Source organism: Dermochelys coriacea, chromosome 13, assembly GCF_009764565.3.
Source record: "Dermochelys coriacea isolate rDerCor1 chromosome 13, rDerCor1.pri.v4, whole genome shotgun sequence".
NCBI lineage: Eukaryota > Metazoa > Chordata > Testudines > Dermochelyidae > Dermochelys > Dermochelys coriacea.
This window is the reverse complement of record NC_050080.1, coordinates 34164096-34178804: the sequence shown is the minus strand read 5'-3', so window position 1 is coordinate 34178804 and position 14709 is coordinate 34164096. Positions and strand designations below refer to the sequence as shown.

The following is a 14709-nucleotide window of genomic DNA, read 5'->3' as shown; positions in this document are numbered from 1 at the left end:
AATATTCAGGGTAAATAGGCCAAATCCCCTGAGATGGGATATTAGATGGATGGGATCTGATTTACTATAGAAAACTCTTTCCTGGGTATCTGGCTGGTGAATCTTGCCCATGTGCTCAGGGTTTGGCTGATTGCCATGTTTGGGGTCGGGAGGGAGTTTTCCTCCAGGGCAGATTGGAGAGGCCCTGGAGGTTTTTTTGCCTTCCTCTGTAGCATGGGGCATGGTTGACTGGAGGGAGGCTTCTCTGCTCTTTGAAGTTTTGAACCATGATTTGAGGACTTCAATAGCTCAGACATGGGTGAGATTTTTCATAGGAGTGGTGGGTGACATTCTGTGGCCTGCGCTGTGCAGGAGGTCGGACTAGATGATCAGAGTGGTCCCTTCTGACCTTAGTATCTATGAATCTATGAATCTATAAAGAAAATTCTTTCCTGCGTAACTCAGATCCCACCCATCTAATATCCCATCACAGGCCATTAGGCCTATTTACCATGAATATTTAAAGATCAATTAATTACCAAAATCACGTTATCCCATCATACCATCTCCTCCATAAATTTATCAAGTTTAATCTTAAAGCCAGATAGATCTTTTGCCCCCACTGCTTCCCTTGGAAGGCTATTCCAAAACTTCACTCCTCTGCTGGTTAGAAACCTTTGTCTAACTTCAAGTCTAAACTTCCTGGGGGCCAGTTTATATCCATTTGTTCTTGTGTCCACACTGGTACTGACCTGCTTTGTGGGTACTTTTCTGGCCCCTCTGGCTCTGGTTGCTGCAGCTCTGCTCCCAGGGCAAGTCTGCTCTCTCTGGGCTGTACATCTGGCTTTGGGGCTGCAGCTCTGCTCCCAGGACAGGGTCTGCTCTCTCTGGATCTGGCACAGCTCTGCTCCCCAGCTCAGCTTGCGCCCCTACTTTTCTTTAGCTCGGCCCCACTCTATCTGACCCAAGCAATTCCAGATCCCACGGAGGACGGGACCTCCCTGGCCTCCTGACTCCCTCATTAGCCTGCCCGCCCTGTTATTCAGGCTGAGCATTGGCCTGGAGCATTGGCCTCTCCCCATTGTTCCTGCGGACTATCAGTCTCAGGGTCCTGATTTCCCATAGACCCTTCCCCTTTTAGTACTGGGAGCTAGCCAACCAAAACACCCATACTGAATGTTAGTAAGGGGACAACTGTCCCCTTACATAAAGATATGGTCAGTATGACAGTGTGATGGATAGAGATGTTTTGATGGAACCAACAAGTACAAGGTAAACGGTGGTAACTCACCACATCAGAGGGGCAATATGTAACTCGTTTGTATCAGTGCATCAAAAGGGGTCGCAGAAGGGTTGTCTTGGTCCAGCTGAGGGGGGAGTAGAAAAATCACACTTCTCACTGAGCTGAGTCCATCGTAACGAACATACATGTGCTTGTGTACCTGCCGTACATATAGGGTGCTAGGGCTATGCTTCATTGACAATAAACTTGGCTGAGTGCCTTCACCGCTGAGTGAGTGTGACCTATTACCCTGGGGTGTAACGTGGAACTGGGGTACTGCTGAGCCTTCTGTCTCACCAGCCGGGACTCCCTTACTCACTGTGATGCTGTGACAAGTTGCAGACCTCTCCCGGTCCTGCGCTCACACAAGCATTTACACAGGCAGGGACATACCCATCTGCAGCTACATGAATGCAGTTGCCAGTCACTCAACAATAGAGAAGCTTCAGCCCCCTCCCTAGGAACCCTTGTACCGTCTTGCCCTGGTCAAAACCCTGACCATGGTATGTTTATTATCCAGTCCACCCTGCCCTCAATGTAGAGAGGACAATGCACCAGCCCCTGTTCCTGAGCAGATTTCCCTTTGCACTTCAAACAAGACACTGTTTTAGGTAAAAAATATAAAACAGATTTATTAACTACAGAAGGAGAGATTATAAGTAATAGCATATAGATCAAAGTACATCACCTAAGAAATAAAACAAAATTGCAATCTAAGTTCTATAAACTAGACAGGATTTGCATTGAGCAGTGTCTCACCCTGATGGTACAAACAGTCCACCAATCTTCCATACACAGGCTAGAAATCCCTTCAACCTGGCCCACATTCCCAGTTCAGTCTTTTTTTCCTCAAGGTGTTTCTGGGTGTTGAGTTGTAGAGGGAGTGAGGCCCAGTGATGATGTCACTTCCCCCTTTTATAGCTTCTGCCATGTGGAGAGAACTTCTTTGTTCCAAGCAAAGTTCCTGGCACAGTTTGTGGAAAAGTACAGGCACAAGATGGAGTCCAGAATCACATGATCTAGTCACATGCCCGTGCATGCTTTGATGAGTCATAGCATCTATTACTTATATTCTGGCTGAAGCATCCGCAGGAAAGCCCTTCAGGTAAAGATAAGCTTATCCCATGACCCATTGTTTTTGCCAATGGGCCATTACCTTGAATAGTATACTCACAATGTGCTGGCTAGACTGAATATAAACTAGCTTGTGGGTGTCACCTAGGAGTAAGCACATCTGAAATACAGATGCACAGTCAATATTCATAACTAGAGATACAAAAATGATACATGCATACAAATAGGATAATCATATTCAGCAAACCATAACTTCCACTGACACCTCACATGACATATTTTGTACAAGATGCATCATAATAATATCATAATCATATCACTCTGGTGAATATGGGGTACAGAGTGTCATACCGAGTCTGTGGTCTTCTTGAGCAGTTCGACTGAGGTCTGCTGAAATAGCTACCTGTGCAGAGTTGGTACGGCACATAGAGAGAACACACAAATGCAGCCGACAACTGACGACAACTCCCAGTGTCTTGCCTGTAGCTTCTAAGTGAAATGGCTGAAGGGGACACCTCAACTGCAGCAGGCAATGCTAAATAAAACCCTTCTGTTGTTTGCACATGATCAAGGACCACTGAAGTAGCCCAGCCTTCATTTATGGAGATTATTTACTGATGTACATTGTCATGGTTTACATTTAAAAAAATGCTATTTATTTAATATCCTTCATAACTATCAATAATAACTATCAATAACTATCATCTCTGTGATACAACTTACAGAAAGATTTAAGTAATTTTAGTGATTGTTGTAGTTGTTGTTGCCTGAACGCCTTGCAGAGTAAGAAAAAACCCTGTAAAATTAGTTTACAGGAATGTGAATTGTGAAGAAATAAATCCCCGGGGAATAGCAATGTTTGACAAAACCCTCATGCAAAGAAGGGCTTTACAATACTAAATTAAAATGTAAAAAGACCTGTTAGAGCTTTCACACTGGTTACAGGAGTTCTTTAAAAAAATAGTGTTACTTTGTTTTTTTAAAATTTTGCCTAAACAGATTGCCCAGAATACAAAAAGATAACCCAATAAAACTGCCTGAAATTGGTTAGAAAGTTTAAAAATCCAGGGTACAATAACAAACCCCACAATTGAGGGTTTTTACAATAAAAACATGTATTTTTTTCAAGAGAAAAAAGCAACAGCTCAAGTGACACTCAAGTGACCTCAAACTAACACTGCTGTGAAGGGTATGTCTGCACTGCAATCATGGGGTGCGACTGCAGCATATGTAGACACAATTGAGTCAGCTTTAATCTAGCTCACTCAGGTACCGGAGCAATGGCGCTGCAGCACTGTCTGCTTCAGCCTAGGCTGGAGGAGCCCAGCGGAGCTCTATGACCTTCCTTGCACGGCAAGTCTGCGCTGAAGCGTGCACTACTGTGGCTTTAATGCTCCAGCACTTGATAGTTAGAGTAAGGTGTGCTAGGGACTGTCCGCACCAGCTGCAATCACACCCTGTGATCTCAGGGGAAACTGGCCCAAAGGCAAGCCCATAAATTCAACCCCATGTATGCAAACTTAATGAGCCAGATCTGAAAAAACAATGAGAATGGCTTAAAAATGATGAGATATAAACAAAACAAAAGATAAACTGTTGGGTGGAGGGTTATTCATCTTCTGGCTCCTGAGCATGTAGGGGTCACATTTCCAGGTTTCCTCTCCAACCACGAGGGCTAGAATGCCACTTCAGCTCCCCGGCTGGATTAAATCATTGTTTTCTTTGGAGTCAATTGGCCAGATCCCCTATCTGGTGTAAATCAGTCTCACCCCACTGGAGGCCAATGGATGATCCAATGTGTAGTGTAGACCTGGCCTGAGATGTCATGAGAATGACTATCTAGCCTGCTGGTTAGAGCACTTCGCTAGAAAGGGAGGGGCCCAATATCCCACCACCCCTTGACCTTTTGTTATTCAGCCCCAGTGGAACAGCTTCAGTAGGAGCAACTGAGGATGCTCCATATCTGAATACGTCACAGCCCAGTGGTTCTGGCAGCCACCTGCGAGATGGCAGATCCCAGCTCAAATACCTTCTGCCTTGCAGGCAGAGGGGAGCTGGTCCTTTGCTTTCTCACTGAGCTCAGAACCTCGCCTCTTATCTGTAATGGGGTCCTCTTCTTTCGCTATTTAATTTCTGTATCACTAGCCCTGGGCGGTTTGTAATAACAGCACAACCTTCTTTTGTGCTGCCAATTGAACAGTCAATAAATAAAGCCTACAATGCATTAGAATTCTCCTCGGTAGGTCTCATGGCTTCCTAATAGTTTACTGTAAATTTGAACAAAAAGGGATGGATTTTCAACCCCCCACTCCACTGTCACTGGACACTGTAGACGCCTTATTGCAGTCGACCCCTACGTTTTGGAAGTAAGAGTTCCCTAGGTGCCTGTGGGCATGCGCACGGCTGCCCTGCTCTAGGCATACAGATGTCTAAGCCCCACAGCAATGCACAAACTGGGGAAAGACAGGTGTTCATCTGCATAGCTCACCTATGGGGCCCACCGCTGCGTGCTATAAGCGTGGGGACTAGAGCCCGGATTTGTGAACTCAGAGGGGAGTGTTGCAGCCATCAACCTTGCTCTTTCTCTCTATCTAAATTTCTCTTTAATCAGCAGTGGAACAGCTTCAACATGGGGATTGAAGCTGCCATCCCTGCCCCCTCGCCCCCGCACCATGACACTGTCCCACTGCCCAGTGATGAGGGCCCTCACCTCAGAGGTAGAAGATGTCTCTTCTAATCCCTTCTCCCACTTAGGCAGTGAGGGGACTTGACCTGGAGTCTCCTCCGTCCCAGCTAAGTACACTGACTACTGGGCTAACAGTTCTGAGGGAAGCCATCTTCCTCCTTCTTGCACCACGGCTCAGGCCCCATAGGTGAGGTAGTCAGAGGAACACCTGTCTTTCGCGGGTCAAGAATCACTGTGGGGCTTAGGCCTCTGGACATCAAGATGGCAGCTGCAGTGCACATGCCCCGAGGCTGAAACATAGACACCCAGGGAACCTTCACTGCAACAACTTAAATGCCAAGGGAGTTTAGACACTACAGGGTTCTGCAGCAGCTGAGCAAGAGTTTTGTGAATTCCAGGGGTGTGTAAATCTGGGACTCAGGCACCTACAGGGGCAGATAGGTGCCTAAATCCCTGTGTGAATCTTATCCAGGAAAACTAACTCCTCCCTGCTGTACTTAGCTTCTAAATGGTCACAGTGAAAAGCCTCGCTGGAAATGTGCGAGTCAGAGCCAGGCACAGATTTTCCGCCCTTCATGAGCATGAGCCAAACCGAGATGTAGTTTTAAAACTCCTTGGTGGAGGAAGACACAATCTGCTGGATCTCATTCAAAATCTTCTCCTTGTTGTTGGACAAATTCATCTTTGCTCCTTTGAGGAGTTCTTTGACATCGTCTTCTGGGTAGGATGAAGTAAAGATGGTAAACCTGTCTCTGAAGTGCTGTATTTCATCTAGAAAAAAAAAAGGGTGGGTAAGTGCCAAATAGAGGGAAACAGTGGTACTGCTTTTACAGTTTTACTGCTCCCAGAACCATAGTACCTAAAAAGGCAGGGGAACAACAAGGACAGCTGCTGAGGTTTTCATAGAATCACAGAAACGTCAGGCTGAAAGGGACTTTGAGATGTCAGCACCTCCAGCTCCCTGTTCTGAGGCAGGACCACGTGAGCCTAGACCATTCCTGACAAGTGTTTGTCCAAGCTGTTTCTAAAATCTTCAGATGGGGATTCCACTACGTCCCTTGGAAGCCTAACTACCCTTAGAGTTAGAAACTGTAATTACCCTTAGAGTTAGAAAGTTTTTCCTAGTTTTTTTCCCCCCACACAAAATAACATGTGATTGGACAACTAGTGACATTATCATAGACAATAAAGGGGAAGGAAAGCAGATCTGCATAAGTAAAGAACACATCACGGATTTTCTGACCAATTTGAATGAATTGAAATCAGCAGGGCTAGATGCTATTCCCTGAGGGTACTGAAGGAATTAGCTGAAGACATCTCAGAACCACTGGCAATTATATTTTCAACTTACGGATGACAGGAGAGGTCCCAGAAGACTGGAGAAGGGCTAACAAAGTGTTCATCTTTAAAAATTGGAAAAATGACGAGCTGGGAAACTATGGACCAATCAGGCTGATTTCAACATCTGGGAAACTACTAAAGCAATGTATAAAATATTTAATATGCGAATACCTGGAGAATGAAGGGATAATCACTAGCAGCCAGCCTGGATTTACCTAGAACAAATCATGCCAAACCAACTTGATTTCCTTCTTTGACAGGCAACTGATTTGGTGGATGGGGGAATTCAGTGGACATAGTATACCTGGACTTCAGCATGGGTTTCGACACTGTCCCATATGACATTCTGATAAGTAAACTGGAGAAATGCAGGTTTGATAGAACTACCATTAAGTGTATCCATAATTGGTTAAACAACTGCAAAGAAAGAGTAGCTATAAATGGAATGATGTTGGATTGGAAGGAGGTCTCGGGTGGAGTTCCTCAGGGATCTGTTCTGGGTCTGGTGTTGTTCAACAGCTTTATTAAAACCTGCATGTAGGAATAGAGAGCATCCTGATCAAATCTGCAGATGACACAAAGCTAGAGGACTTCGTAGGACAGAGGTATGATTCAAAGGGATCTTGATAAATTGGAGAACTGGGCTATAGAGAACAAAATGAAATTCAACAAAGACAAATGTAAGATGCTACACTTAGGGAATCAAAACCAAACGCACAAATACAGAATTGGGGAAAACTGGCTTGGCACCTGCACTGCTGAGAAGGATCTGGGCAAAAAAAGCAAATACAATTTTAGGTTGCATAAACAGAGGCATAGCATGCAAGTCAGAGGAGGTGATAACACTGCTCTACTCAGCACTGGTTAGGCCTCAGCTGCAGCACAGTGTCCAGTTTTGGTCACTAATGTACAGAAAGGATGTAGAGAAGCTGGAAAGGATCCAGAGGCAGGAGACAAAGATAATCAGAAGGATGAATTGCAGCCATATGAGCAAAGGCTGAAGGAACTGGGTATGTTTAGTTTGGAAAAGCGGAGGTTCAAGGGACACACAACAGCTGTCTTAAAAGGCTGCCATAGAGAAGATGGAGAAAAGTTGTTCTCTCTTGCCACAGAGGGCAGGACAAACGGCAATGGGTTCAAACTACAGCATAGCAGATTTAGATTAAATCTCAGGGAAAACTCCCTAATTGTAAGAACAGTTGGACAAGAGAACAGACGCCAAGGGAGGTTGTGGAAGCTTCTTCACTGGAGGTTTTCAAAAGGCGGCTGAAGCCATCTGTCTGGGACGGTTTAGACACAACAAATCCTGCATCTTGGCAAGGGGCTAGAGTAGATGATCCTTGAGTCCCTTCTAATCCTATGATTCGAATAGCTAACCTAAATCTCCCTTGCTGTAGATTAAGCCCTTTGCTTCTCCTATCTTCAATGGACACCGGGAACAGTTGATCCTATCCTCTTTATAACATCCCTTAAAATATTTGAAGACTGTTATCAGGTCCCCCTTCAGTTTGTTTGTGAGTCTCACAATATTTCATTTTCTTTTTCTTGAAGCTCCAGATCCTGCAGACAAAGGATTAGGTGAGGATCGTAGCTGTTATTTATATTTTCAAAAGTAAGTTTCCAGTCCTTAGGTTTCAGAGAAAAACCTGAAAATGTGACACTAATGTACTGTAAAGGTGCAGAAACCAGCAAACAAATACAAATAGTCAGGCACTTATTGTTTTGTTAACAATGTCAAGATTTTAAGCCCATCTCATGCTTTTAAGGGAGCTTATCTACCTACCTACCTACCTACCTACCTACCAACCTACACTGCTAAGATGGGGTGTGTAGCCCACACAGACCCTGGAAGGGTTAGTGTGGGACAGTTATGTTACCTGGCTACACGTGGCGGGAGAGCCAGACTTAGCTGAAGGTAAGTCCTAGCTTGGGAGGGAGCAGGGTGGTCTCCATGAAGGCAGGAGTTTCAGAGAAGAAGAGGGCTGCAAGGAGGACCTCTCTCTGGATTAGGCAGTGGAGAGACACAGAAGCCCCTGAGACTGTCCCCTGAGTGTGGAAATCTGGCAAGAGGCTGTGAGACAAAGCAGCTACTGGAACAGAGCAGGCTCCAATACTAAGCCCTGATAAAAGTGCAGGATATGGAGAACCAGGAAGAGAATGCTGGGAGTTGCTCAGCATAGGAACAAAGCAGCAGGGACAGATGAGAGACCAAGCCTGAGGAGGGTGGAAATTGGTTTGAGTTTATCCTTTTAGCTTGGGATTTGTGTTAGAGGATTCCAGGGGAGAGCCCTGGACATGAAACAAAGCTGAACCTAGAGAGGTTGTGGAGGAAGAAGCCTGGGAAAGGAGTGGACCTTGACTGTTGGTTATAGCACCCCTGGACTGGAACCCGGGTAGTGCGAGGGCCAGGGTTCCCCTACCAGCTACAGGAGAAACTGGCATGAAGTCCTTGAGAAGGGGACAAGGACGACTAGAAGCCATGGGGCAAGGTTGTGCAAGTTCCCTAGGAACCAGAGTTGGTGCCAGAGACCTGCTATAAGGACCCTGGACTTTTATTTGCGGGTCCTTGGTACACTGGAATGGGTGGATTCACATTGTGACCTGGTCCAAGGGCTGAGTACTGGGAAAAGGCGGTCCACCAGAGTGTCCATCAGCTGGGGGCTCCAGATGGGGAGAGAGACGTTATGCCACATCTGGCCACAAGGAGATGTTCTACTGATGAGTCCTCCCCACCTCCCATCTTCCCTACCCTCCTCAGTTTATCTATTTTATTTCCCTTTCTTTGCAAACTCGGAAAAACAAAGATCTTCCAGCCGCCTTTCTTTGCTGGGCAGCTGGAAGATTGATGGAAGTTAGGTGCCCAAGTCCTTTCGAGGATCTACATTTGCATTTATAGTGCAGCAGGTCAAAGCTGAATCTGTCCAATGAGTCCAAGAGAGTCTGTATCTCATGTAATTCACATGTCAACAGGCCAAGAGGAAGTGTAAGTGACACCAGTTAGATCCCCTTTCTACTCACCACTGAAGGTGGGCTGTTCTGCTACATCGCCTCTCAATTACACAGGGTGGAAATCCAGAGAAATCCATTTGATTTGGGTAAAATATAAATAAAACAATTTAAAACATTGATCAATAAGTATTTGCACTTTTGGCTTGTTTAACATGAACGAAAGGGACTAATTTCTGTCCCCAGGATGAGTCTCAATGAATTGAAAAGCAACACATTTAAAACTGGTGATGGGAGATTATTTAGTAGAGCACATGAGTGACCTGTGGAACTCATTGCTGCAGGGTACTAGCAGGGGGTTGGGGTGCAGGAGGGTTGCAATGGGGGTTCAGAGCAGGGGTTGGGGTGCAGGAGGTGTGACTGGTGTAACCCCTGGGCTAGTAGTTATGAAGGAGGGCCTCCCTCCTCCTCCCGCAATTGTCAGTGCACACATGAGGGGCCCAATCCAGCAGGAGCCAGATTGGGGCTCACAGCCCAGTGAGGCAGAGGAACACCTCTCTTCCCCCAGTTTGTGCATCATTCTGGGGCTTAGGCATCTGGAAGCCTGGGATGGGGCAGCAGTGCACATGCCCAGAGACAGAAACACAGACACTTTCCTGCAAAATCTGAGGCACTGAGCAAGTGTGACCTCCTACAGAGTTTGGTGGCAGTGGAGGAGGGGTTTTGTGATTCCCAGTTTGGCCTGATCCTGACATTTCGGTGGCTAAACTGGCAATGAGGCACCTAAGTCTGTTTGCGAATCTAGCCCGTAGAGTTTTAGAAGAGTGGTGTACAATTAAGTTACCTGGACAATTTATGATGTTGAAGAGCGGGAAGTGCATGATGGTAGGAACATCTTTTCCTTTGAAGATGTAGCAATCGAAGGGGTTATCTGTGTCTTTAATCTGTTCTGGATCTATCTTGGGAAATGGGATGTTATTTGTCTCACAATAAATGGCAGTTTTCCTGATGGTCTAATCAGTGTCAAAACAGAACCTTAAAAACCAGGGAAATTCACTCCAGGGATGTATACACAGATGTAGAAAGTGAAATTCAAATGCATTTTACTTACGACATTTGTACAGAAAGTTGTTGGTGCTCCCCCACATCCAGTGGCAGAAACAGATCACAGTTTTCCGTAACAATTTACATGCACTTGATACAATTCCTTTTTGGCAAGAAAAATCAGGCTAAAAATCAAAGCAGAAAATAAGTAAAAACAAATAGCTAAAGGAAATCGACGCGTTCTTCCTTTTTCTCTCTCGGTTGCTAGTAGGTATGAGTGGGGGCGAAGATGGGTGTTTGCTGATCAAAAGGAACTCAGCATAGTGCCATTTGTAGAGTAATTGCAATAAACACAGAGTTGATATTTCCTCTGGGGCTGCTGGACTCAGAAGAACAGGGCATGCTTTTCTGGTTTTCTAGCTCCCACACTACCTGACACAGCCTGTGCTGCCAGAACATCAGGATGCAGGGATTCCTATGTGCTGGGCCATTAGGAGTGGGTGCAACTCCCACTGACAATGTGTGATTCTTTGCATTTACACAGGCATAACTCAGGAGCAGCTTTGGGATGGGGATGGGGTTTGAGGAGAGAGAGTGCACCATTGACAGAAGGAAGGTAGCAAGCACATGAAAAAACACAGTAATTATTGCAGTGGCTGTAAGTCAACCTAACATAGACAGGGTGACCAATGGAGTGAACCACGGTGCCCCCCCCAACTTGAAATTGATGCAGATGTAGCTCAGAATGCACTGCTCTTTGACATACTGACAAAGTTGTCCTCATTGGAGGAACTTAAGATGTAGCTTCTCAGTGTAAAAGAGGGAAATGTTTGGAAAGATTCATCAAATCTCTTTTTTTTTTGAGCCAGAACAGATCATGTCTAATCTGATTTACTACATAACACAGGACAGTGAATGTCAGTAACTGAATCAGTCCCATAACATCTTTATAAAAGTGACCTCTAATCTATATTTAAAAACTCTAGCTGATGGAGAATCCACCACATGGCTAGGTACATTTTCTAGTGGTGAATTTCCCCTCTGTTAAAATTTCACAGCATACCTCTAACCTGAGTTTGTCTAGCTTCAGCTGCCAGCCAGTGAAGCTGGGTCTGCTGCTATCTGCTAGAGCAAAGAGCCATCTACATTGAGAAATCTCCTCCCCAGGTGTTTATGGACTGTGATCAAGTCACTTCTTCTTTTCTCGTTGTTACGCTAAATAGATTGAACTTCCTTAGGATATGTCTACAATACAGTTTATGCCGGCATAATTTATGTCGCTTAGGAGTGTGAATAAACCACCTCCCTGAGCAACATAAGTTACACCAACATAAGGGCTTGTGTGCACAGCGCTATATCAGCAGGAGAGCTTCACCCACCAACATAACTTCTGCCATTCATGGAGGTGGTGTTATTATGCCGATGGGAGAGTTCTGTCACTGTAGAGCATCTTCACCAGATGCACTGCAGCAGCTCAGCTGCATCCATACAGCTGCCCCATTGCAGGGCTGTACATGTAGACATGGCCTTAGTCTCTCTTTAAGAGTCTGATTTTTTTTTCAGGCCTCAGGTAATTCTCTTAGCTCTTTTCTGAACCCTTTTGCATTTGTCAGGGTCCTTTAGGAAGGTCTCTTCGGTTTTGCACCCAACTGTGCCCAAAGGAAGACTATTGTTGGACCTTCTGCAAAGCTCATTATTGTAAAGCTGTTAGTGTTTGAGTCACTATATGTTGTTTTATATTTCGAATGATTGTAAAGGGTGCCAGGGCCCCTTTTTTGTTCTTACAGAAACCAAAATAAATCAATGACAAATAAAAAAAATTAAAACTTACTGAGAGAAGATGCAAAATTATTGACTTTCTTGACATTCCTCTTGAGCATAGACTGATGCTATATTAGAAAATAGCTATTTTATCATAAGAGCTATTGGAACTCGCTGGTTTTTCCCCTTAAAGTGAGGGGGAAAATAGAAGAAGAAAGAACTGAAACATTTTAAATGGTGAATTATGCAGGAAAATAATTAAATGATTAATTTTCTTCCTTTTAGGACACATCTGGTTCTTTGCTCCCACTCTGGAACAATAATTTGGAAAGTCAAGGGGCTGGCTGCCTTTGAAAAGCCCCATCTACGTGACAAAAGGTTTCTATACGACTTGCCTCCAAGTGCCATTTCAAAAATCCTGACGAGTTTAGCGCACTCTGCCATTCTTTCTTCCCAGGTCATCGAACCCCAGGTCTTATGCACTTCACAGCACTTCTCGTAGGAATTCTTACTCTTCTCACCTGCTTAAAATAATGGGTGAAATGAGATGCGATTTGGGACAAGCAATTAGATGTGTTCAGGGGCACAGGGATGTTCAAAGCGGGGCTAAGGCACTTTCGGTGCTCAGCTCCTATTGAAAGACAACAGGATTTGGGGTCCTAATTTTGAAAACCTCAGCCTGTGTGTGTCAGAACAGCCCTAGGGATTTGTGAAAATATTGGCAAATACACGGATGTTGTCATGGAAACAAGCATACAGCGATTCATTCACATGGTAGCTGGGTTTACGTAAGGTGTTCAAAGAAGTGCACTTTGGACCCCCAATTGAAAATCCCATCTTAAATTGTTTGAAACAGAGACAGGTGGTAAATCTATTCCCACTGGTCCACTTGCCTTCCAGCACTTCATTCAGCTGCCCAAAGACTCCCTCACAGTCTTCCCTGCTGTAGCATTAACAGGAAGCTCCAGGAGGAGGAGGACACCCCGACAATGTGCACAAGTGCAGTCAGTACCTGGGGAGGAAAAAGAACATAATGTGTCCAGCAGGCAGCTGTCTACCCTATGAGGCCCTGGGGGTGAAGAGAGAAAAGACTCATATCCCCAGTGCCCAAAATCTCTTGAGAGCAAGGATGTAACAGCCAGCATAGGGTCATACACCTGGCTGCTGAATCTGTTTGAACCTGGTGTCCTAGAATGTCAGGCCCCACGTCAGTGGAAGAAGGAATGCAGTGGTTAGAACTCACCTCTCAACGACACCTGGCTTATGGTGTGAGCTACCTGGAGCTGACAGGGGCTGCACAAAGTATGTATTTATTTATTTTATAATTGGCATTTTGGTTAAATGAGAATTGGTTCTTAGATGAAAAAATGGAAACACAAATTTTGGTTAAAAATATTCTCTTGATAGGTTCCAAGGCTGGAAGGGACCACTGGGGTCACTGAGTTTGACCTCTTGTGTAACCCAGCCTGTATTCAGTTTGGTTTTATGTAAAATATTTTGATTTTTTTTTATTTTGAAAAGGAGCAATTTTTTCTCTCTCATACATTGTACCAAAAAATGAAATGTTTTACCATACCCAGTTTCTGAAAACTGAAAAAAAAATCAGTCTTAGTTTTGATTTATTGTCTGAACACCCCACCACCCCCCACAAGTAAAACACTTTTCAATCTGCTCTAGCACTGATGTGAAATCAACTTGATCCCTGTAGAGATAAATGTGCATTCCAGTTAGTGGTGCATTCCCTATGGATCCCTAACCTATAGATCTCGGATCAGGTTTTCAAAGGAGCCTAAGGGATTCAGGCACCCAAATATACTGGAATTTAATGGAAGTCAGGCATCTCATTCCATTAGGCTCCTTTAAACATCCCACTATTGATGCTGAAGTTATTCATCAGCACCTTGAAGGACTGGGGCTACGATTTTCAAGGAAGCCTCAGGGTGTTAGGTACTCGACTTCTATTGAATTTCAAATTATTTTGAAAATCCCATCATTAAAGAACAGACTATTATCTGGCATGGCAGTGCTTTGTGAGAGGGGGGTAGTCAACAAAGGCTGTGAATGACCACCTGTGTATGCAGGAACATAATGACCTACTTCTTCCAAGTGGAGGCATGGTCATTTCTGTCTGTCCAACAATCAAACATTATCAGTATTTTCCTCACCTTTCAACCTGAACCCTCTTTGGTCCCACCCTGCAGCTCCTCCTTGCATCAATCTGAAACACCCTCATTCCCTAGCACAACTCCACCTGGCCAACTATTAACCAGAGGTTTGGGGTCGTAAGGGTTGACATTCCCATGTGGTGCAGATTGCAATGGAACAAGGAGCCCATAAGAAATGCCGCTTTCAACCATGCTGTGAAACTTACAATCATTGGATTCTCCACAGGTACAAACAGAGAAGTATAGAGATGCTTAAATGCCAACCATATTGGGGTTTGAGCTGCTAGGTGCTGACTAAGCTTTGAGGAGGTCATTTGGGCCTCTTGGGAAAAATGCACCCACCACTACTAAGCATCATTGGCCTCCTAAGCCAGAGGTTCTGGGTTCAAGTCCCATCTGGGGTGTAAAACTACTTTCTTGCAGGAGGAGGA

At 44.8% G+C, this 14709-nt stretch overlaps 1 protein-coding gene across 1 annotated transcript in view; it reads right to left on the bottom strand.

The window, feature by feature from the left end:
- Positions 1 to 5625: 5625 nt before the first annotated feature.
- Positions 5626 to 14709, bottom strand: part of LOC119842200 (olfactory receptor 10A7-like) — a 35338-nt gene continuing 26254 nt past the window's right edge. The window contains 2 exon segments of the mRNA XM_038370102.2: positions 5626 to 5792; positions 10153 to 10321. Of these exon segments, the coding sequence (XP_038226030.1) occupies positions 5626 to 5792; positions 10153 to 10321 (336 nt within the window).